General features: G+C 37.3%; 4 protein-coding genes across 4 annotated transcripts; 3 read left to right on the top strand and 1 right to left on the bottom strand.

Moving 5' to 3' along the window:
- The first annotated feature begins 688 nt into the window (after positions 1–688).
- LOC104598453 (DUF538 family protein (Protein of unknown function, DUF538)) lies at positions 689–6518 on the top strand. Its single transcript, XM_010260528.3, has 3 exons — positions 689–1019; positions 5226–5280; positions 5971–6518. The coding sequence occupies exons 1-3, from the start codon at positions 918–920 to the stop codon at positions 6348–6350; spliced, it is 537 nt and encodes a 178-aa protein (XP_010258830.1). The 5' UTR covers positions 689–917; the 3' UTR covers positions 6351–6518.
- A 1108-nt stretch (positions 6519–7626) lies between these two features.
- On the top strand, positions 7627–9820 carry LOC104598447 (early nodulin-like protein 17). The gene is made up of 2 exons (XM_010260515.3): positions 7627–8239; positions 9292–9820. Exons 1-2 carry the CDS (start codon positions 8053–8055, stop codon positions 9627–9629), a joined length of 525 nt encoding a protein of 174 aa, XP_010258817.1. The 5' UTR covers positions 7627–8052; the 3' UTR covers positions 9630–9820.
- A 3866-nt stretch (positions 9821–13686) lies between these two features.
- Positions 13687–15532, top strand: LOC104598439 (early nodulin-like protein 20). Its single transcript, XM_010260503.3, has 2 exons — positions 13687–13917; positions 15020–15532. The coding sequence occupies exons 1-2, from the start codon at positions 13740–13742 to the stop codon at positions 15364–15366; spliced, it is 525 nt and encodes a 174-aa protein (XP_010258805.1). The 5' UTR covers positions 13687–13739; the 3' UTR covers positions 15367–15532.
- An 855-nt stretch (positions 15533–16387) lies between these two features.
- On the bottom strand, positions 16388–24907 carry RRG (sporulation protein (DUF155)). The gene is made up of 7 exons (XM_010260449.3): positions 24429–24907; positions 22816–22927; positions 21650–21809; positions 19008–19156; positions 18594–18745; positions 17742–17856; positions 16388–16638 (listed from the first exon to the last, which is right to left on the bottom strand). The coding sequence occupies exons 1-7, from the start codon at positions 24722–24724 to the stop codon at positions 16498–16500; spliced, it is 1125 nt and encodes a 374-aa protein (XP_010258751.1). The 5' UTR covers positions 24725–24907; the 3' UTR covers positions 16388–16497.
- Positions 24908–24913: the final 6 nt, after the last annotated feature.

The following is a 24913-nucleotide window of genomic DNA, read 5'->3' as shown; positions in this document are numbered from 1 at the left end:
GAACCTTGTCCAAACACAACCTTAATTATTTCTTTATTAAAATAATCACCGGCTTCTTCGTAAGATGTAAGCAAGAAAACAATTTATGACCTCTCACCATTCACCAATCAGCACGAGTTATTGGATAAAAAGAACGAAAAATCTTCGTTGCTTTCGAAGAATAATTATAGTAAAAGGAAAGAGTAGTTTCGTCATTTTAATCAAGGCACAGGAGTGGCCGAGCAGGGACTTGGAATAGGGAGAGGCACGGCGCGTCTAACTGGCTAAACCATGCATACAGACATGGACAGCTGAACTCACTGAATTGAATACATTTTTTTTTACGCCGACTGAATTGAATACTTTATCACTTGGTATTATATAATTCATTTCAGTCAATTCAGCAGTTTTTGAACCGCCCCTTTGGGCCAATCCTTAAACCGGATTGGTATTTCCTTCAAAAACCGGGTTAGACTGTCAATTCCAGCGGAGTTCACATCTGCGCCTCACAAGCGGCGCTCACAATATCCTACAGAGCATCTCCGCCGTGTATTAGCGATGTACTTGCCGCCGCATCGCAGCGGCCGATGGGTGGACCATCGACATCAGTACATCACATGGAGGCTAGAGCAGTAGAGACACGTCGCTGAATTACAAAAATACCCTGCGTTGTAAATATTCCTTCTTTTTCCTGTAGAATCTCTATCTTTATCGGCTGGACAGTGAACAATCGCTTTTCCTTTCTTCTTTCCATTTCTGCCGTTTCTTTTCTTTTTTTTTTTTTTTTTTGCATTTTTTATTTTTCTGTGGCATGTCTGTCTCTGAGATTAGTGCTACATTTTAGAGAGAGAGAGAGAGCCAGAGGGCGCTAAGAGCGCCGCGGGTTGAACAGAGGTCCTGTTTCTCACTGCAGTGAGAAGGGAAGGGAGGAGACAGGAATGGAGAAAGCCCTGACAAAAGTTGGGAGCTTAAAAGCTGGGACCTTTTGGATTTCCAGGAAAGCCAAGGAGGAGATCTCCAACATCGGTGAAGACCTCACTGTGAGTAGTAATGTTTTTCTTTTGCCCTCCCTCTCTCGCCCATGCCTGATTCTCATTTATTCTTATCAGCTCTTTGTCAATGTACGCAAATATATGCTGTTTTTTGGACTCTGTTTGTCCAATGCTGCTTGTTTGAAGGCAACACAATTGATGATATTCACTTAGTTCTCAATGTGGTCTTTCAATATTGTTAGTGGATGGAGATTTGTTTGTTTTGTTTCCCGAAACCAGAATAAAATGAGAGATGGGTTTCGATAAAAACGGTAAGATAAGGAAATGAAAAGAGAAAAAAGAAGGATAGTTAGAGGACCTTGTTCCTATTCCGTGGCTGTTTAATTCGCCTCCTTTTCAGTTCTGTTTCGTTAAAGGTGCTTATTTGTTCATGATTTTAATTGATAATTTTGTTTTAAGTTTGCGCTGGTCCTCCAAAAAATGAATTAGTGGGGTATCATTACTTCTCTGAGACAGGGGAGAGGACAAAAAGTGAAAGACGAGGAAATGTAAAACGCTAAATGTTCTGACTTTTCCTACTGGTAACATGCTTTTCTGATGGACATAGCCTCTTTGGATGAGTACCTGTTTAGTTTTATACTGGCCAATTAAATAGACTAGTGAAATTTTGGATCGAAATGAAATGCATATCACATAGATCTCATAGCTGTTTTTTCTTTCGGTAATTTCATCTGTCTCTTTTATCATTGTAGTTTCTACATTTCATTTTTTAGTGGAATTATATTTGATTTGCGAATTTGAGTTGAGGATCTTCAGCAGTTCTATCTTTTTTTTTTGAGCTAAAAAAGTTAGAATTAACGGGGCATTCTGAGAAATGAACCTGTTTGCTGTCTTTCAAAATTAATAGAAAAAAAAAAGAGCATAAAAGTATGAGTGATGGAATGTGATGATATTAAACAATGACCTGGGCACCATCTCAGATGGGCCAAACTGGGGCTATTGATGTTTAAAATTTGAAAAAAAAGATTCTGCAGAAATGAAAGCATAAGGTCTTCAAATGTCTCTCTCTTAGAATTTCTTTGCTGTTACTTATTAAATGGTTTACTAGTGCAAAAAACACAGTGGAGTTTCTATGAAGCTGAAAAGATGCATACTTCATATATATTTTGGCCAATATAAGTTTTTTATTTTATTTTTTTACAACCATGAACAATTACCTTCTGATACGAATCCTCCTATCCGAAAGGCCAATTTAGGTACTCAATAAAATAGGACATTTGTCCTGGAAGCCAACTCCTTATAAAGTGAGAAATATACCAGTGTCCCTTATTTTTGGATAGGTATCTCCTACCGTCCCTTTTCAATGATCTCAACTACCTAACAAGCAAATTTGGATATCTTTCCACCACCACCCTGCCAAACAAATGGACGGATATAGCCTAAGCCCATGGACAGCCACCAATAACTCAGTCTGGAAGAATCTTTCCCCATTGTCCAGAGAAGACAGGCAGCATATTGTCTTCACTTTCCCTGAATATGTTGCCAATGCCAGTTTGCCATTTTCTTATAAGTAGCAGCGAATAATATTTTGTTGGTGGACAAAGTACCTCCCCACTATCCATAAATGTGGATAGTTGAGTACGAGCAATATTTAACCGACCCTCCTTTTTCATACTATGTCAACTAATTGCAACTCTCCCCATGGCCCTGATTTACCCCATAATAGAAGATCCCTTGGAAGCTGATTTTGCTAGAGGTAGAGTCTTCCATACTGTATGCTGCTTTGGGGATCCTCTTGAAAAAGCAATTCAGGGGCCTTCCCTCACCAAGTACCATGGGCATCGACATATTTCCTATTCTAACAACAGCAAGTTTATGATCATTTGGTTTTATCCGTCTCCTATTGTCTGTCCTGTTAAGTCAACAACATCAATCCTGTTATATAACCCTGTTGCACAAAAAAAAAAATGCTCTTTTAAAATTTTCAAGATATTCTTAACTTCCTCAGTTTTGGAATCCCTTAACTCTCTTCCAAGCCCCAAGTCCTAGGAGATACTTGTATAATTGTAGTTGCCAAATCAACTTTGAAATGGGTTTATTTTTATACCAATCCAAAACAAAAAAAGGATATTACTTTTATGAATAGACAAGCAAAAACACAGGTATAAGAGGCACAAAGGCAACTCACCCACCAAATGTCTTCCCAAAATTCCACTCTCCATCCCACAATAGGATCATATCTGATAGCCAATGTCAATTGACCACTGCTCAACGAGTGAAAATCAAAATTAAACTCAATATTTGATAATGTTGCCACTACATGGACATCACAGTTTTCAAGGCGCCAAGGCGAGGCTATGTGACTGAGGGGCACCTAGTCGCCTAGGCGATGAATTTTTTTATGTTAAAAAATAGATCCTAGGGTAGTTCCCTAGGTACCATAATCATATTTCTTTAATAAATATTCATGGTTTTCATAAGAAAAGTATAAATTTCATATTAAAGTATAGAAAATCAACACATTCATGAGAAGAAAAGGAAGAAAGAAAATAAAATTCAAAAAATATAGGGGCTGAACCCTTATTTTTGTTATAGGAAAAGAAGAAAATAAAAAGTATTGGTAGTAGTTCTTCCTTACTTATTGGTTCAGGTTTTTAAGTCTTTGAGGGTTCAATACAACATTTAGCAATGTTTTTGTTGATTAAACCCTAATAAATAAGAAAATAATAAAAAGAAATTAGTATATAAACACACAAAATGATTATTTTAGTTTAATAGTGTTTATTTTATAATTATGATCTCAAAAAAGAATGAATAAAAAAAGTATTTTATAGTAGGAAGTAGAAAACTGTTAGCCAATTGAGCGAGGCGAGCCTCAAAGGGCGCCTTGTCGCCTAGGCGTTGCCTTGACAACTATGATGGACATTGTCCTGCAAGAAAATGGCACATGTTCATAATGTTTCAAGAAATAATATCACTACATATAAAAGAGAAAATCTTATGTCATTTATCGAAGAGCCTGGATGTCCTGCAAGTAAAAACTCTGCTCACATAGCATCCAGCTGCACAGTGGGAATTTATCCGGTACATGTATTTTTTTTTTATAGAAAAAATTTTTTCAACCTCAAAAAAAAAAATAATAATTAGTATCCAAGTCTTGACAGGGATGACACCTTCTTGGAGGGGCATCATCCAGGATAGGGGTAAGGCTTGTAAATTTGCTTTAGCTGGTTATGGGAGGTGTAGAAAAACTCTCTGGTACATGTATGTTAAATTCATGGGGAGATGTTCCCAATGTGACTGGGTTCCCATGCTTTCAGAGTGTGTGCAGAGTTTTTGCTTGCAGGGAATCCCAATGCTTTATGGAAAGGTTCCCTTTTGAAATGGTTGTTTACAGGACCATATGAAGTGAGTGCTTTTCAGGACTGTATTTTCCTTAATGTTTCTAAGGTCTACACATCTTTAACATTTCCTAATGTTCTCAACATATGTTTTGATTTTTGAAGGGCCTGACACAAGATCCAACCTTCATGCCCCTAATGGTACACGTAAAGTAGATAGAACTCTTGCTTTGAAATTGAGGTTAACATGAGCTGGATTGCCTCTGGTTTGAGTCAAGCTAAGTTGGGTGTTGCTGTGTACTTGTCTCCTGCAGCTGCAGGACAACCTTTTAGGATTCTTACTTCTTTTTCTCATCAATTAAAGCTCTTTTGATCATTGTTACTGATGAGGAAAAAGTAGGAGCCTTTGTATCTCATAGCTTTATTGACCTTTTACTTGGACTAAATTTCTACAATTGTAACCTTAGGAGGTATTTCAATATGTGTGGTTGGCAAAAATTCTCTTATTTGATGATGTTTTATTGTGTACATGCTCCACAATTTGGTAAGCTGCAGAAATTTTTGATAGCATGCTTATTCGTTATGGTTTTGGTAGAATGTTTGAAGTGTATTTCTATTTCCATCATGATAGTGTAGCTATTGTCTGGGAGAGTGGTAATTTCATTAGAATTGATGCAATCATGGTTAAGTAGTCAGTTTAATTAGAACAGACAAGGATTTAATTACTCTTGTGGATAGCTCGTCTGAGACCTTTGATTAGCTTCACATTTCTATTTGTATCTGGTGATAGAATAATAATATGTATTGATCAAAAAAAAAATAGAATAATAATATGCACTTGGCATGTAATTCTATATGCAGCTGTTGCTATAAGTTTCATTTTTCGCACTGAAATTGTTACTTGCAATTGCAGACTTTCTCAAATACTGTTGAAGAGAAGGCTAAATGGATCTTCAACAAGCTAAAAGGTGTGGATCTTCTTTTACCTCAATGATCTTCTTCTTGGTTTAAGTGAATTTTTTTAAGTTAAAATGATGCAACAGTACTTTAACTGAAGTTGTAAACTGTTTCCATAAATATATAGCCAAACTAATATTCTTGTTATGCCTCCTTGTATGATTCTCTTGACACTTAGGCCCCGTTCGCTTTTCGGTAAGTTATTTACCCGGGTAAATGCAATTACCTGGGTAAGTTTTTCCTAGGAAACACTTACCCGGGTAAGTGCATTTACCCATGTTCTTTTATTTCTCAGGTAAATAAGATAATGGCCATTTTAGTCATAAAAATCCATTATTAAAAGGGGCATTTTTGTCTCATTAAAGTGTTAACAACTTTCTTCCTAGGTGGGAAAGTTATTTACCCACCTAGGAGATGGGTTATACCCAGGAAAATAAACTTTCCCCTGTCCCCAAATTAATCTGAAAAATGAACATGGGATTCTTGGTCAATGGGAACCAAAATCCCATTGACCAACTTTCCCTCCTCTCAAAGTCCAAAAAAAGAATGCCCCCTTAAAGCTATATCTTTAGTTGGAAGGGGGTCGCTTGCCATGGCGATTGAAGCTTAAATATATTCCTTAGCAAACTATGTTGTTTATGCGACATTAACTTTTATGCGGTGAATGTAAAGAAAACTTACCCATCTATTTCTTTCTACAGGCAAGCCACTGAAAGCCCTGCCGGATCTTCTCCGAGAGTACAATCTACCATCAGGCCTCTTTCCCCAAAACATAATTTGCTATGAATTTGATGCAACAAAGGCCAAGTTGATTGTTTACATGCCTTCTGTCTGTGAGGTGATCTTCAAGGACTCTTCTGTAGTGAGGTATGCCACTAGAGTGAAAGGGACATTGATGAGAGGAAAGCTCACCGGGATAGAAGGAATGAAGACAAAGGTCCTGGTGTGGGTTAAAGTCACCAGCGTGACTGTTGAAAGCTACAAATCTGACAAGGTTTGGTTCACGGCTGGTGTGAAGAAGTCAAGGCCAAAGGATGCATATGAGATGGTTCGTGATTCTGTCAAGGTAGAGGAATTCTGAGTATAGAATAATAAACGTCCATACTGTCAAATTTATCGTTGTCTTCTTGGCTGAAATTTGTTGTTTCTTAACACATTGGTGCACTGTAATGTGATTATAAATGACCTTATTCATTAGTGAATCCATCTCTATAGTCTATAGAGAAGGAGACTTTCATTTTGCTAGGCACATTGCTGACTGTACTCATGGTGTTCTTTTGAGTAGATTATAAGCATTTCATTTAAACGCATTTGAATGCAACATTGAAGAGAAAGTCGCATTGGTTATGACCTTTGGTATTCCTGCATTACTCCTTCAAATGCAACACTGAGACCCTTAAGCGCATTAAGTCTATAAAATTGGATTAGCTGAAATGGTTAATACATTTAAATGAGAGAAGTAGACTGAGATGATTTGGTCACATGCAATAGAAGATCACTTGGTAGAAATTTTCTAGTATAAGAAGGGGGTTAGAAGAGCTAGAGGCAGCCCCAAAAGTACTTGGGTGGAAGTAGTAATAAATGATTCAAGCATGCATTATTTGATGATAGACGACATGAAGAAATAGGATTTATCGTTCATGTAGCTGATCCCATATAATTGGAACGCGGCTTAGGTGATGATGACGATGGTTAATACACGCTTAAATGTTAAAGGAACAAATTCAAAGGTACTGGATGTTTTCACTTCCCCCAAATAGCAGTTAGTCGGTTTTGCTACAGATTGGGGTGACTGTAACTCCAACCTTTTCCCCATTGATGTGAAAAAGTATTAATGGTTTTTTACTTTTTTTTTTCTAGTTTAAATTATTTTTGTAAGTTGTAACACCTAGTCATCAGATTCAGTCATTCAGATTAGACATTAGAGTTGTATGAGACTGAAGCCAATTGAGCACCAAGGATTTGCAGTCATGGTGTCTCATGATTGGCCCAGCAATTCTTTAGCTCCTGCAGAGGAATTGAATGGATGTTGATGAATCGGTACCTTGGGCCTTGCCAAACAGGAAGCGTAAACCATACAATGTTAGTATTGAATTAAGGGAAAATTCCCGATTAGTATTCTGTACTTTGGGCCTATTGTCCCTTTGGTCTCCAAACTTTAAAATGCAACAGTTGATTAATTAGCTGTTAATAAATTTTTAAATAGCATTTGAAAAAGACACAAATATCCTTCAAGTGTCATCTAATTTTCTTTGTCAACCATCTAAATGTTGACAAAAAATTAACAGTTTCAAATCCTTGCCTCTTCTATTCAAGAAGGTTGGGGTCATGTCTTAGTGGCTATTCTGGTGACCCCAACTTTTTTGAAATAGAAGTAAAGATTTGAGATTATTAAATTTTTATCAATGTTTGGATGATTGATTAAGAAAATTAGATGACAGCCGAGGACATTTGTATCTTTTTCAAATGCTACTTAATGGCTGATTAACAGTGGATAGTGGATTGATACCTTTTGAAATTTCAGATACTGAATTATAGCATTTTAAAGTTTTGGAACCAAAATGTCGTTAAACTCAAATTACAGAATATTCCCTTAAATTAATTGCTGCTAATCCTTTTTATTAATTAAAATAAGATAACTTTTCTTCTTGGTTTTAGTTTTGGAAACTGGAAAGGTAGATTGAAATTCAAGCTTCAAGCTTCTTGATAAATATAAGATGAAACTGTAACCGGGAGAGATAGAGAGAGAGAGAGAGAGAGAGGCCAGAAAGGGTTGTGGAGAGATGGAGGTGCAGAGACAAAACATTGCGTGGTCGACGCTACTTCTAGTGCTAATATGTATCATCCTTTTCATGCTATCCGGAGTCTCTGCCACCAGAGTCATCGTTGGAGGAAACACGGGCTGGACTAGCAATGTCAACTACACTGAGTGGGCTAAAGGCAAACATTTCTACCTGGGTGACTGGCTCTGTAAGCTCTCTTTCTCCGATACAAACATTTGGCCTTGTTCTAAAATTTATGTGATGTAACACAGATATGCGTATTTTGCCATCTTATCCAAGTTCTAAGCTCTGCCTTTTTCTTCCATGGCTGTTCATAATTCTTTGGTTATACTTCTGAGTTTATAAATATTAATTGTTCTGACGAATAATCTTCCTCCACTTCTGTAAAACTAAAATCAAGTGCCCATTGCCGGATCTAATGGATTGCATTGATTTCTTCTGCTGAATCTTTTTTATTGTATTTTGACTTGAAGCAGGGATTATTTCAGTTTTCCATTCACAACCTTCAGACCTTACATCTTCTCTGCTAGTTCAATTTTTCTGCGTTTTTATCTTCTTTAATGTTTTCCTGAGTAAATTCTTTTCCTTAATTTTTGTGTGGGCATGACCGAAAATAAGATCGTAAAGCTGCTTGCATTTGAATCACTCAGTCGAGTTCTTCGATTTCAGATAATGAAGCCGGTTGCATACTTGCATTTGAGTTAACAACAGACAATTTCTTTCACATCTGTTAAGGAAAATTCGTTGCGTTCAAATGGCCGGTTGCGTTTCGATGACGCCGGATCGTCACTTCTTGCTCAGTCTCTGAGTTTTCAGTTAATGAATTAATTACTTACATTTCAATCCCTTCTAGCTCAGATCTTCTATGACCAATCGAATTGTTTATTTATTGTTTCGCCTCTAAATAGCTGTCCTTTTGACTTCTTATGCTTTGCACGAATCATTTCGATAAGTACCGGAAAAATATACGGAAAATAAGAGAGAGAGAGAGAGAGAGAGAGAGAATCGGTCTCTTGACGAGGAAGATCGATGGCGTGTGTCCTTTCAACGAAAATGGTTACGTAGAGGGGTCGGGGTCTCACACTAGATCACTCACCAGGGCAGGGAACTCGGGTTTTGTAACTCACCGAGTCGCGAGAAGCGCCAACCAGATAGCGTTTTGACTCAGACGACGACTAAGTTGCTGTTTTTGTGTTGAGCTTGTCTCTCCTCTTCTGAGTTCTCTGCTATGTGCTGCAGATTTTGTGTACGATAGGAATCAGATGAACGTGTTGGAAGTGAACAAGACAAATTATGAGACGTGCAATGAGAATGATCCTACCCACAACTGGACAACCGGTGCGGGGAGGGATGTAGTTCCACTCAACGTCACTATGATGTATTACTTCATCAGTGGCAAAGGTTTCTGCTACAGAGGCATGAAACTCGCCGTCCAGGTCGAGAATTTGCCACCCCCACCACCGTCTTTTCCGGCGAACAACAAGATTAATGCATCTCCTCCGCCCAACTATACTACCCAGATTGTTACGCCGGCCGTGCTTGCCTTTGTTGCACTGTTATGGACCTTTCTTTATTGAGTTCTGGTGGTGGTGGTGGTGGCGGTGGCGGTGGCGGTAACATGTAGCTTACTTCAAGAAAAAAATTTATTTGATTTGTTTTTTCTGCTAATGAAGAATCAAATATTGTTAAAGAAAAATTTTAGCTACTGTGTGGTCGTATTGCCTATGGTTTTGAGTTTTTGTTTGGAGCCAATTGCACATTTGCATGCATTTGTGATTTTAGATTTGTTATTGAGATTAGGAATTTCGTTTTTTTCTTGGACTCCGTTTTGTTTATATTTTGTAATGTAAATTAGAACTGAAAACAAGTTTTTGCACCTGGTTCAGTTTTATACATGTTTATTTGTAACTATGATTTGCACTCTTAGCTGATAAAAAATTTATATTTGTTATTTTATTTGCACCTGCTAGCAGTGCAAATTTTGCATCCTAAAAACTGATGCAAAAAATTGCACCAATTTATTCCTTTAATAATTCTCCCTATATAAAGTGGGGACTGCATTATTTTGTGTAAAGTGAAGACTACATTATTTTACTTTCTATTTTTTTCTCACAAACAAATAAGATAAATTAAATCAAATATGAAGCAAAAGCACATCAGAATTTTTACTCAGCCTACTTACATTTCCATGCATTTACACCGGTGCAAATGAGCAAACAAACTGGGCCTTGAGTACATGGTTTTAGTGGACTAAGGTTAGGTCAGGTTTATTATTTATTATTTTGTTGGAAAAGGTTAGGTTAAGTTTGTTTGATCTTTATTTTGGGTGTTGACCATGCCTTTGAAGTTTGAACTACTTTTGGAGAAACATTGAGCCCAAACCATACGTAGGTTATTATTTATTGGGTAAAACCATAAAATTTTTATGAATAGGCCCATTGCAGAATTCTGATTTCCACGGCAGATGTATAATATTTTAAAATGTAAACAAACTAATTAACACACCAACGGACCAGCCCTCAGTTGGTTGATATGGGTTGAGTTGAACTAGACCTGTTAAAAGTCCTTGGGTGTGGGCCACAATGTGGTCCAAATTTACTTGTCCACAGCAAGACCCCTCACACTATGGCCTATTAATGCTCTAGAGTGTCATCGCTTCCTTTTGCCTAGGAACTTGTAAACCCTCCACAAAATGGTGCACCTTGGTGACAATCACTTTGCTCATAAAAACCCTCTCTCTTTGTTTGTTCTCTATCTCTCTCTCTAAACAATTGCAAAATTCAATTCACATGTGAGATGTTCCCTCTCTTTTTCTTCATATTTTTCCTACCACATGATCAATGTACTACAGTAGTCCACCCCTCTCCTCATAACTTGCTTCCTATTTATACAACTTCTACTTATTTTTTTCCTCAATCCCAAATGATTTTCCTTTCCCAAAAATTCTCTCTCCCATCTCTCCTATTTTCTCGCTCACCCCAGAAACCTATCCTCTTATATATTTATCTGATATTTCGTTTTGTTTTTCTTTAATTACTCATATTGCACACCTGTGTAAATGCACAGGCTCTGTTGCTAGTGCATATACTAAAAGTTCTCAAATAAAAATAGTTCTCCTACAAACATGTGGCTACCCTTCTTCTCAAAGAGGCTAAACAAATTAAATCCCACTCTTGCTCCAAAAATCATGTTGTTCCTAACTCATCAAATTAAAAAATTGTCTCCTATTCTTTAATCACGAAACGTATCTGTTTTTCATTAATATGATTCCCATTTTCGTAGATAAAGATGCGTTTGATTAATTACAAATAAAAACCTAATTTGGTCTCCTAAATTAAATAAAAAACCCTACTGATGATAACCATGTGGTAACTCTTTGGCATTTTACTTAAATATGATCACCCTAAGTTGTGAACTTGTATTATGAAATCAAGCTTCTAAACCAACCTAATGGTGGAACTTTATATTTTGGAACAAGTACTTTATGGTGAGATGTGCCAGGGCGGTCAGGTTCGAGGTTTGGTGAAACTTAGAGGTGGCCACAAGTCAAGCTTTTCATAACTTATTCAAGTTTGGCTTGGCTCGGTTTAAATCGAGCTTTGAGTCGAGTTCAAGCCTGATATATAGACTCGTTTGTTAATCAAGTCGAGTTTGAGCCTAATGAAGCTCGACTCGTGAGGCTCGCAAGCCTAATCGATCCTAGCATAATAAATAATTTTTTATTACATACATACATGCATATACATCATTTTTTAATTATATATATATAATAAATAATTTTTATTATATATAATAATATTTTACATATAATATTTTTTAATTTTATGTATAATGATAAATAATTTTTATAATTCTTATTTTTTGTATGTAAAATAAAAAATATTTTTATTTTTTAGAAAAAAACTTGGCTTATAGTCGAGCTCGAGCCCAATCGAGCTCGAAATTGCAAGGTTTGAACTGAACCGAGTTCGAGCTCAAGTCCCTAGCTTGAATCGAGCTCAATAGGGGTGCTCATGGTTCAGTTGGGGTATTTTTTTCAAACCAAACCAACTTGATCAGTTTTTTAAATATTTGAACCGATGCAACCGGTTAAATGCAGTTTGGTTTTTTGGTTTTTTTATGCACTTAAAATAAAAAATACCTAAAAGAGGTGGCACTTGAGAGGTGGTGATTTGCCAGTGCCGGACTGGTTGGTGCCGATGGTTTCTATTGGTTGTCACTTGAAGTGAGAGCCTGAGAGGTGGTGCCTGGCGGAGCCACAAAGAGGAGGGATGAGAGAGAGAGAGAGAGAGAGAAGAGAGAGACAAAGACAAGATGTTTCCATGTTGGTGCTTGCTTGTCAACAACCGGCGTTGCCGCTTGGTGGTTGACTGGTCGTGCGGCGAAGATGACAGGCGAGAAGAGAGAGACAAAGACACAAACTCACTCACTCATAGAGAAGAGAGATATAGAGACAGAGACACTAGGGGAGAGCCAGAGAGGCCGTCGATAGAAAGACGACCGATACCGAAGGAAAGCAAGGGGAACTGTGGTGCCGGCTGCCGAACTGACCACTTGGGATTGGGAAATACAAAGACTCGAAGAGAGACTGAGAGAGTGAGAAACAGAGAAAGGCTGAAACTGAAAGGGTATTAGGTTTAGGTTTCGAAGAGACAAAGAAGGGGAAAGGGGGAACTGTTGCGAGTTTTTACTTTTTTATTTGATTTTAAAAAATAAAAATAAAAAATATATAATATAATATAATATATATTATCGTATATATATCGACTGGTTGGTTAACTGTCGGTTTTTTAAATAATTAACCGAAACTGTTGGTTTTTTTTAGAACATTGAACCAAAATCAAACCAATAGATTTGGTTTTGGTCGTTTTATTCGATTGGTTCGGTTTTTTTTTGCTCACCCTTAGAGCTTGAACCTAACACAATTTCAACGAGAGCTTAATAGCCAAATATTCAACTTGACTCAACTCAAATCCACCCCTATGAAACCAACGTTTTAAAAAACGAGCAGAAAATGGAATCATTCTGGCCACTGGTTTCTGGGTTGACAGTTTGACCATCTGGTTCGAACGGACGGCCTATTCTGACAAAAAAATTAAAAAATAATAAAAATAATTAAAAATAAAAAGGCCAAGAACTACTGAATGAATCAACGGGTCAACAATTCGATCGCCAAGATCAACGGATCGTTGACTTTTTCAACGGTTTTTAACCAAAAATTGAATTTGGAGTAAAACAGAACCAGTTGCCTGAACGATTCTTGGGCCAAACGGTCCGACCGTCCGGGTCAACGACGGTTCTAAAACCATGTATGAAACAAAAACCGTTTTGTTCTAGTAAGTGGATGTCGATTTCATGCTTCCAAAATCCTAACCACAACTGTCTTACCATTCAAGACAGGTTTTTAAATTTGAAGACAATAAATCTTTCCACTTTATATGATTCGTGATACTCTCACTGCGTACAACTGTTTCTTTTCCTTTTTTTTTTTTTTTATTTATTTGGTGCAACACATCTCGTTACACGTTTAAGTAGTGGCATATTCGTAATATTTTATAAAGTGCCGGTACCCTTTCATGAAGACGAAGAAGTTTACACATGGGCTCATGTCGTAGTTGTAATATAAAGCCCAACCCCCAGCCAGAGGAGAGAGGGAGAGAGGGAGAGAGAGAGAGAGAGTTGCAGTAATGGAGGTGGTGAGGAGAGTACCTGTAATGAAATGGACGATGCTGTTGGTGTTATCGTGCGGCAGAAGCGTTTCAGGGGATTTGCTTCGTGTTGGAGGGTCAGCAAATGGGTGGAATCCAGACGTCAACTACACCGAATGGGCTGGTCATCAATACTTCTACGTTGGCCTATGGCTCTGTAACTCTCTCTCTCTCTCTCTCTCCTACCACAAACACACGCAGCAGATACACAACCTTTCTTTTCTGTGTATTCTCTCTTTCTCAAGTTATAGATTATAAAGAAAGAAAAAAATAAAACCCTAGTTTTCCATCTCTCCTGTTTTATGGTTTTTTTTTCTCTTTACTTTTTTAACTTCATTTTAAAAGTAGAAAGCTTTAATGATGGTTTTAAGCCCGGCCTTTCAATCATACAGAACTCGATCGAACTCACCATATTTCTCAGCTATTTCTGGCTTTCGTATGTTTCCCAAACGTGTTCTCCATTTCTCCCCTGGATTTCTTCAATTTGTTAGTCTGTGGAACAGACGACTCCCATGGAACAGCTTCACTTTTAGTTGATTTTCTTCTCTGTCTTCCAAATAAGGAGATTTCCATTTTTTCCTTCTTGTTATTCTTTTTTTATATTTCTACTTTGAAGTGTCGGCTGAGACCCTATCCACGCATTTCAAAGTTTGGAGGTTTTAACTTCTTAATCAAATTAAGTACTGATCTTCTCAAATGTTTTCTCTGTTAGAGTTGAAGGTAAAATCTTCATACCTTCATATGAAGATATGAAGGTAAAATCTTCATATCTCAACTCTCGAATGTTCTTCTCTTTTTCTTTTTGTCTGTTTTTCAACCGGATTACGTTGCCCACTATCACACTATCTTTTTTTTTTTTTTTTTTTTTTTTTTTTTTTTTTTACTTTATTCACGTTCTCCGCCATTTCTACAGTTAAACAGGTCTGATAGTTCTGTGGAATGCGGATCTCGTTTCTTTAAAGTACACCTGAACCAATTTTTAGCTGCCCAACGTCTGCATCCAAAGTTAGGAGTAGATCCCGACTTCAAAACTCCGAAACCCTACTGGCATCATCAGAATTATGATTAACTCAGCAGTCTAATACCATCAGTTCTAATATATCGTACGTCCATCGCCTGTCCAGTCCACCAGGAACTTCCGAAGTTGACATAATATCAAACCAAATTAGGGTTTTAGGGATTTAGAATTGTTGCTTAATATAATATTGTTTTGATTAAATACGTATGTGGTTGTGAATTGAAATATTGAACTATTGCAGATTTCGGATATGATCGGCATTATTTCAACGTGCTGGAGGTGAACAAGACAAGCTACGAAACATGCAACGATGGAGATCCAATCACAAATGTGTCGCGTGGAGCTGGAAGGGACGTATTTAATCTCAGGGAGGTCAAAACCTATTACTTCCTCAGCGGTGGAGGATACTGCTGGCATGGCATGAAACTGGCTGTCCCCGTTCACCAATTCCCCTTACTGATCACCCCAGCACCTTCTCCCAGCAAAAATAGCTCCCCGTCGTCAAACCGCCGGATTATACTGCCAACCGGCATTGCCACCGCTGTGGTGGTCTGGATCATCAACTCTCTCTTCAACTTCTGGTGGTAGTGATTTTCTTCTTCTTCTTCTTTTGAATTTCCCGGTGTGTATCCAAGAGTTCTGTTGAATGTTGATGAACTTTTGCTTGCTTGCGTCTGTTAATTAGTGAAATTTGTTGGTGGTTGGTAGTCTTTGTCTCTGGGTAAAGACGGTAAGACTGGACTGAAATTAATGATTCCTTTTGCTTACTAAATTTGAACGAGTGAGGAGTAACAGGCTTCTGAAATCTGAACAAAGCGGTTTTGGAGAATAAATCAACAACCTTTATAAAGGAAAAGGAAGCAAACCATCTTTTCCAGTTATTCTGTTTTGAGTCCTTTGGCTTTATATATATATATATATATACACATATATACATGCCATTTGCCCTTTTTATATGCATGGCTGCATGCATGTGTTATTTCATTTTTTTTATTACAGAAATCAGCAGGATCCTGATCTGAGAGAGGTCATCTGGACTAGGATTTTCCCATGCCAATATGCAATGTAGAGGTGGGCCAACTCCGTCTTTAATGGGCCTATCTATCATTCGGGCCCAGCTAGCCCAACCCCAGCAAATTGAAGCTTCAGCCCACTCTCAAGGAGCACTGGAGGTCTGGAGCAGCAGGTCTCAAGTTGGGAGAATGGGAATGACTTGGTTAATGAGGTGCCTTACCGGCTTACCCACCCTTAACGGCTACATATGTCCGAATATGGTTTCTACCCCAGGCCCCAGTCACAGACTCACTGGTTAATTGGCACGATTGGGTTTGGTTAATACAGCATAGATCAAGGCCAAAGCCCAGCTCGTCTGGGTGCGATGGAGATGTTTCACTTTCACCCAAGCTGATTAAAGGTCCCAACCCAACCCTAACGTAGCACCACCAGATCCACGGTCTTTGAGGCAATGTATGTATTGAATTCAAATGTCCACCTAATGCTAATGGCATACGATTTGTTCAAGTTCCCAAACTTCTTTTTTAACCAAAACTAATCCAATTTACATACAAGTGAAATAGAGTTAGAGTTGGAATTCTTTTGTAGGAGCATTGATACATATCAGGCAATTTGCCTGCTTCTGAGAAATTGAATTTGAATCAAGCTGTGCTACAATAACTTTATTTGGGTGCAAAAAAAAATCATTTTTCACTTTGTTGATGATCAAACAGAAACTACAGTTGTATCATGGATAATTTCATATAATGATATTACATTCTCTATACTCAACAAGACGATGATGCACCATTCCAGGAGATCCGATCTTCGATTTTGAAGAACTTCTTGAAGAAAATGGATATTATGCTGCAAAACACACAAACACAGTCAGAATATCACTTCTTGCATTATAATGTATCAATAAAAGGCTAATACATGAATAACGGTTGTTGTTTACCACTAGAACAAAATTTAAAACAGCAGTAGGCTTTACGCTTCAGTACATCCACCCAAAATTAAAAAGGCAAAACAGCTGTATTTTCTTTCTTTTGGCTAAGTTTGTCTATGCTGTTTCTTTTGGGGGTAAATTGCTGAAATCTCCATTTTAGTTTGGTAATTATAATAACCTCCCTTAAACTTTTTGACCCAGTTGCAAGTAGACCCTCTCTACTAGAAATAGACCCAGTTGCAAAAAAGAAACTTCTAATAAGACAACAGAAACTGCCATGTTGCCCTAATAATCAGGACAAGTGGAAAAAGTAAAGTCATGAAAGGCATGGTAGGAAACAAAATTAGGCTCATCCCAAGGGCATAGAGGTGGGGAATTAAAATTTTTGTAGGGCAAAATAAAATAAGTTATAGGAAATAGACCAACCAAACTCCTTTTGGTACAAGGGTATAGAAAAAGAAATATAAAGATAAGTCTACATACAAACTTAATTTCAATATAAACCATATAGAATCTTCTGAGACTGAAACATTTGATTCTATTAAAATAACAGTAAGTACTTGAATGAATAACAGAGGTCTTGGTTTAGAGGTGCATGCAACAGTAGAGCAATAGCTAAGGCTGTGTTTGGTTTGAAAGAAAAGGTAGGGGAACCTGTACAGATTTGCCTTCCTTTCCCTACCATTTTTTTTCAAACACGGTGGATATGGCTTTAAATAGAACGGATTGGTGAAACAGGATTCATGCAGCCAACCCCATATAGTTGGGATAAGGCATGGATGATGATGACGATGATGAAACACAGCACAGTCAAACATCAAATCATTATTTTCATGCAAGTATTGGTCACCTGAAAAGATGTTAATCTAACCACTTCAAAAAGTTGAAATTCTCAATCTGAAGTAGGTTCTTTATTTTAACCAAGCTGGTTTTCACAAACATCCAGTCCCCAATATTCAGTAATCTCAGGGATGGCAGTCAACTGACCCAAACATTGATATCAAAAGTAGAAAGAAGTTACCTCAACAAACTTTAATTTGAAATTGAGGTTCCCAAAACGCTGTGAGACCTCATACTCCTCTCGAAGGTACTCCAATATTTGAGCATATTTTGCATCTCTCCAAGCAATTTCTGATCTGAATGACGAGAAAAGAGAAGTTTACTACTTATTGTGCTACCCTATGAGCACAAGTCATGCATTGGAAATGGAGAGAATTCAGTTCTTAAAAGTTCTTAAAAGTCATAATTGAACTGGAGTACATAAATATTATAACAATTCATCCAACTCATTAAATAGGCAATCTTAATGTGACATGAGGTGGATCCTAAACAAACTTGTTATTATAGTTGACCGCCAAGACTATCTATCATGTCAGTGAGGTAGTGAATTTTCAGTAAGATGACAAAGCAGGTCTTCTACTGCCAATATTTTATAGAAAATATTATCTTGGATATTATCCATATCATTATAATATCCTTACATTTTGCGCTTCCCTACAAAGCTAAAATTCTGTCTCTGCACAGGAAGGGCATTAATATAATAATATCAAGCGGATTAGCTAAAAAACATGGTCTGGAGGGAGAAAATGTTTAGCAGCCAACCCATTATAATTATGGTGTTGATCCTCACTGTGCCAATCAACCTTTTTCCCCTTTCTTCCTTTATTTCGTCATTTTTTTCTTACATTTTTTGTTGACAGGTGGTCTATTACCAATTCAACTATCATAGAATCCCAAAAAATAAGGACAAGGAAATAAAATACAGCTGCATTAAAAATATAACGGAACTATAGATTCAACAAGGATTTATTGAACCATAAAAACAATGCCTTTCATAATACGCCCCCCCCCCCCCCAAAAAAAAAAAAAATACCTTTCAAAGAGACCAACTTTCAGAATCACATCAGCAAGATTTGAATTTGCCTTTCCTACAAGTTGAAATAGCTTCTTCCTATCCATTGTGAAGCTTCCAGTCTTCTCCATACCACGATTTATATCTGTGAATTGTTCAACCATACCATCAACCTGCGCAAGAAGAAGAGTAGAAACCACACAATTGCCAATCAGAATGATGCCATACCCTGAACTACCTTCTCAAATAGCTCTATATCTAGCAATATCAAGTTTTGTCTTAACTGCACCATAGAAAAATAATACATTTTTTTGGATGTCACGAAACAAGATGGATTTTCAAATCCATCAGGTCATTGGCCCACAGTGCGGCTGTAAATCACTTCATTTTATGAAAAGAAGCTATCAAAACTAGTGTTTTTCCAATGGTAAATACCTGCGAAACAAAATAATCAAGAGCAATGCTTTGGCCAAGAACACTTCCAATAATGCGTATCCCATCTGTATCTAGATTTTTAAGAACAATATAGTCTGGTCCACCTTGCATATCCTCTGCCAAAAATGGCTTCTCTTTAACAGCATAATCTGTTGATATAGAGAAAATTATTAGAAACTGATAGAAAAATGGTTTATGAGTCAACTAAAAATTTATCTGACAGAAACTAATAGATTTTAGATGCGAACTCATGATAGCATAACATGAATAACAGAATCACAGATCACTTGATGGAAATCTGGCATGCTGATTGATCTGCATTTTAGATGATTGGATTTAAAAGTACATAATATTACTGGAAGCGTAGGTAGAGATAGAAGGAAATAAACATTACAATTTACAAATGAGGATTCCTCTCAGAGATGTATAACTAATCACCTATCAAATTTCATTATTTTCATGTTGTTAACATTTGTGAACTTTTATTATCTTAAAGACTAAAAATGAAAGATCATTGGACCTGCTCTCCAGATTGGCTATGCTGAACATGAGAGATCTTGTTTTCCCCCCACTCTTTTGATCAAAGAATTGAGTTGCTTCCCATAATCACATTGTTCCAAGCAAAAGAGAAAACTAGTCACAGCAGATTTTTCCCCTACTCTTTTGATCAAAATCTGTTTTTTTTGGGTAACAAGGAAGCAGCACAACAGAGCTACACAAGATGGGGGGTAGCTCTACCCCAACAATCAGCGATACAAATAGACTCTAACTCTCTTGGAATACAATTGAAACTAAAGGGCCGTTCATGTGAAACATTTTGCGCAAGCCAATCAGCCACTTGGTTTGCCTCTCTACGGGCATGATGGAAGGAAACTCAAGCTTCAAGGACATTACACAGACGAGAGCATTCTGATATGATATTCTTTATCCACCATGGGGGCTCCACCATCCGAGTCACATGTGGCATCAAAATTGATTTTGATGGAGCCTTCTGTTGGACATTTCCATATAACCTGCACCCAGCTTCTACAAATACTTACATCAGCACTGGTGGAGTTAGAAGAGTTGATTTCATCCCCATAGCTTGCTGCTCTTCTAACAAGAGAGTGAGGGCAGGGGCTCATATTGTTGAAAATCTTTTCATTCCTAACCTTCCAAATGAACCAAAGAAATCCTTTTTCCAATCTGGATTGGCTAAATCAATAACCATCCTGTCCTGATCCCACCAACAACAAAATGACTGGTTAGAATCATTCAGGTCGGGGAGCTTGACCCCAACACTTCACCATATCTGTTTAGAGAAAGGACACTTCAGGAACAGGTGCTCTAAATTTTCCTCCTCACCACAATGACAACATTCGGTATTAATATTTAACCCTCTGTTATGAAGACGAACTTTGGTAGGGAGCTTCCAACTTAAAACTACGAACATAAAGAATTTCAGTTTGGGGGAAGATTAAGATTTCACACACTTTTCAGAGATTTATCATGCAATCCATTCACTCCATTAACCTTGCACTCCTCTTTATAAAAGGAGCTGACCAAAAACTTACCAGAAGAGGTGAATCTCCATATAAGATGGTCACCCGAATGGTAGAGGGAATAAGAACTGGTTTTATAAGACACCGCACTCAGTTTGGTCAATGACATTGCAAATAGGCATATCCAAATTATCAACACTTTCTCGGTTAATCTCATTGATCAATGGGTCATTTCCTGCCCAGTTATCAGACCCAAATTTAATTTTTCAGCCATCACCAATGACGCACCCCATGCCTCTTTTCATCAGATCATGGATTGAAAGAATCCCCCTCCAGGCCCACAAAACCCCCTTTTTTGGGGAAGCATCCCATAAGGATAAATTAATTTTTTAGATACTTATTTGAAATTACCTTCACCCACAGATTATCTCTATTAGTCAGGATCTTCCACCCAAGTTTGGCCAGAAGAGCCCTATTGATCTATTTGAGATTTTTAATCCCACACCCACCCCACTCTTTAGGGGTGCACATCCTCCTCCAGTTAACTAGATGGAGAGGTTTCTTATCACTAGATTTTGACCAAATAAAGTTCCTTTGCATTTTTTTTTTCAAATTCATTGAATGAGTTTGCAGGAATTTTAAATGCTCTCATAACAACTTGCGATTTAGTCACAGCAGCATCCATATTTTCTCATTATTGAATAGGACATTTATGTTTAATGAATTTTATCAGTAATTGGAATTTTTACTAAAGATCAAAGAGAGAATTAAGTACAAAGAGATCCTTGACACTGGTTCCCCACAAATGCTGCAGGTTCTACATACAACTGGTATTTGCAAATAGACCTTTCTCCAATAACAGCTAGAATATGCAGAGATGGAGTTGATATCCATACTGCCCAGTATTCACACATACAATGCAAAACTAGATTTTGTACCCATGAGGAAATATCCAAATCCATATCTACTTTACAGTCTAAATAAAAATCCAACCTAATAACATGCACACATTCCACATGGTGCACTTTCACATTATTTGCAAATTCTGAAGCACGCTTTTGAATTCACTTGAGAAGATAATTTATGAGGAAATAGATAGAATATGCAGAGATGGAGCTGATATTTGCAAATAGACCTTAAAGACAAACAGTAGATACTTACCATCCTTTCTCATCTCTGGGAGCAGCCCAGATGCATGCCTTCTAACAATTTCTAGGTAACTCTCTGCTTCATCATCTGATATGTTAAACAAGACAGCAGATCCATATTGGAAGACTACCATGTAGCAGCAATAGCTTTCCTTTTCTTCAATTCCAACACCCTAAAATAAGAAGTTAAATCATTAATATGATAATAAAAGGCCATTTGCCAAAACAAAACTACAATTCATGAATGTGAACACTTTATGCAGAAAAGAAAATCATGAAAGTGAACATATAGATGGATTTAAGGTAGATATGGATCGAAATATCTATTGATACAACAGGTATTTTATTGAAGGGGTAAGTTATTACTGAACAAAAAAGAAAAAATTGAAATAATAAAGGATGAGATCAATTCAGAAGCACTTTATTTTATTTGTTATTATAGCAGAAAGAATTCCATTGGTCTAATTCGGGACTCTCCAATGTATCTTTACTCTACAATAAACCCAGTAGACATTGCCCCTAATACACATACAGTCTACAAACGCAAATTTAGACCATCAAAGTACTGAGACAACAACTGTATATGGAAATAGGCCCATAAAAATCTATAAAATGTTGAAATTGAAAAAAGAAAAAAGAAAAAAGAAAAAAAGGCAATCCACACCTGTGGAGGATCCTAAACTTTGCATCTTAATTTATCTTGGATGCCTAAAAAGCAGAGTCAAGGATCATAAGAGGAGCTTATACATGAAGCCATTGGAAGGACATGGGGTAGAAAACTATAAAGGATAGGAGTGAGGTTAATTCCTTAATGAAAAGCTACTAAAGGATATACCAATGACCGTTACTTCAGTGGTTGATAGCATCTCCTCCAATATGACAGAATCAGGCTCCCATGGAATTGTAGGGCACCAGGGTGAACTTTTCCTATTATAATGTTCTACTTAAGCCCCATGTCAGTTCTTCTTTATGACCAACTCAACCAACCTACCCTGCCCTTAATATTATTGTTCAAGAGTTTACCATGTCCCAAGTCCCTACACTCTCATGTTTTGTGCTCCAATGGGAATAATAAAAGTAAGAACCACCAAAAGAAAAAAAAGTATACTATTTTCTTTTATTTTTGTAAGAAAATCAACATGTGCAAACATGAAAACACATATACAACATCCATCTTACAGTAACTTTTTGAGGAAAATTGCAATATTTGAGGGCGATGTAATTCGAAGAACGAGAAGTAGGAGGAACAACATTGCTTGCATTCTCGGCCTGCATGCTCCTCAAATCGATACTGCCAAAACCATGAATCTGAGAAAGCCACATGATAAAGAGGGAAAAAAGAGAACAGAAAAAGAGGGGTGAGAGTAGGGACGAAGCCCCAAATCATAAAGTACAAAAGCATGTAGTGTGTGTGTGTGTGTGGAGAGAGAGAGAAGTAAGACACCTATAAATATAGATATTTTAATGATATAAAATAAGTATGGTCAACCATGTAATATAAATGCATGTAATAAGTTTGGAATCTGACATGTGTAATACACTAATACGTGCAGATTCAGCAAAAATAAAACAAAATCAAGGGTCTTGTTTAATTTTAGTTTCAGTTTATGTAAAGTAATGCAATGGTTAATTGAAAGAAAGAAAAATCAATTGTAGAAGCATATAAAAATAATTTATAACTGAGCTTTTTTAAATTCATTAAGTATTTTTTTGGACCCATGGGGCTACACAACGGGGGGGGATAGTCCCCCCCCCCCCCACCCTAGTGCAGGCAGGATTCGATCCAAGTCTCCGCTACAACCAGCAAGAGACTTAAATTCATTAAGTATTACAAATTAACAATTTAGCCCCTTCATTGGGCTGAGAATACAAGATCATGTTGTTGTTTATTGCAGACTTGACCAAGATGAATCTCTCTAGAGTGCATTGTCGGGAACTTGTCCATACATGTCAATTTGCAATCTATTTGCTGTTAGAAAGGATCCATCTACATAGGTGGCCAACTACTTGATCTGTCTAAGTAAACGTATCCCTTAAAGTGCCTATATGTGGATGAAACACTGGTAACTTCAAGGGAAATCCTAAAGTAGGAGAGAGAAGCAACGACTGACTCTTGAATGGTAATAAGAGAATTTTAGGACATGCATGAGGACAGGAAGTTGAATTGGAAACTACAACAGTCTGCAAGAAGTAAGGGCATTGAATGCAATAGTACTGAAAGTGGCCAAAGGGGCATTGTGATTTGTGAAATCAAGATGAACATTATTATTTCAGAAGCTTCAAGTTCAGAAATCAACAATAAAAAATTAAAAACTCCTCTACTGCTGATTGAATAAAAAGTACTCCTTGCATTACTGGTTACTACTGTTGCAAGGTGGAATTTGCCAGCCAGCTTTGGAAAGCAGAAGCCCGATGTTTCCTGCAAACTCAACATCAGGTAATGAATTGGCATCTCTTCTTCACCACCTAAAAGGAGAATTATACGCAGGAGTATTTCAGAAAATTCGCATAACAATAACCGAGACACTGTGAAAAGGATCTAGTAATATAAAGGGCACTCCCGCAAGACCCCAAATCATCACAAAGGCCTAATTAACAACAACATCACAAATCAATCTAGAAGCAAAAATAAAAGAAAAGGGGCAATCCAGGTAAAACCGTGAATGCAACTGAAAACTGAAAAAAAAAACTGATAATAAATTCCATGAAAATCCATATACCAAAAAAAAAAAACACCATGAAAAGCAAGACTCAGATATTACACTGAAACGAGAAACAAAGAAAAAAGGTACCTGGTAGAGAGAAAGTACGCTTTGACAGGAATGTTTCCGACCTCCTCCTCTTCCTTAGGTTCTAGGGTGTACTTCTTCTGGCCAAAATCGAGATTCCCACCAATAAATTCATTGTCATAAAAATTGCTTGGGGATGGAATTGCAGAAGATAGAAATCTGAACCCAAGCCGTTGAATTCCTTTTCTCGAAGCGGGTAATATTTGAGGCACTTTGAGGGGCATAGGAGAGAGATGGGAAACAGATGGAGATCTTGTTATTACGTCTTTAAGAGTAAGGCAAGCTTTCCATCTCCCCATTTCCCTTGTTTAACTAGTTTCGTTAATTCGTACTGTTCTCTCTCTCTCTCTAATCGGAAGCTCGGATCATTTGTCTATGATTGATGATGATCCCCATGATTACCCTATCATTGTCTCGTATGCTCTTTCCTACTCATCGTCGCCGAAGATTTTTCGCGGCAGCTGAGAGGACCAGAGAGCCGGAAGGAG

This window comes from Nelumbo nucifera, chromosome 3, assembly GCF_055504915.1.
Source record: "Nelumbo nucifera cultivar China Antique chromosome 3, China Antique-T2T, whole genome shotgun sequence".
Classification (NCBI taxonomy): Eukaryota; Viridiplantae; Streptophyta; class Magnoliopsida; order Proteales; family Nelumbonaceae; genus Nelumbo; species Nelumbo nucifera.
This window is presented reverse-complemented; position numbering and strand designations above follow the sequence as displayed.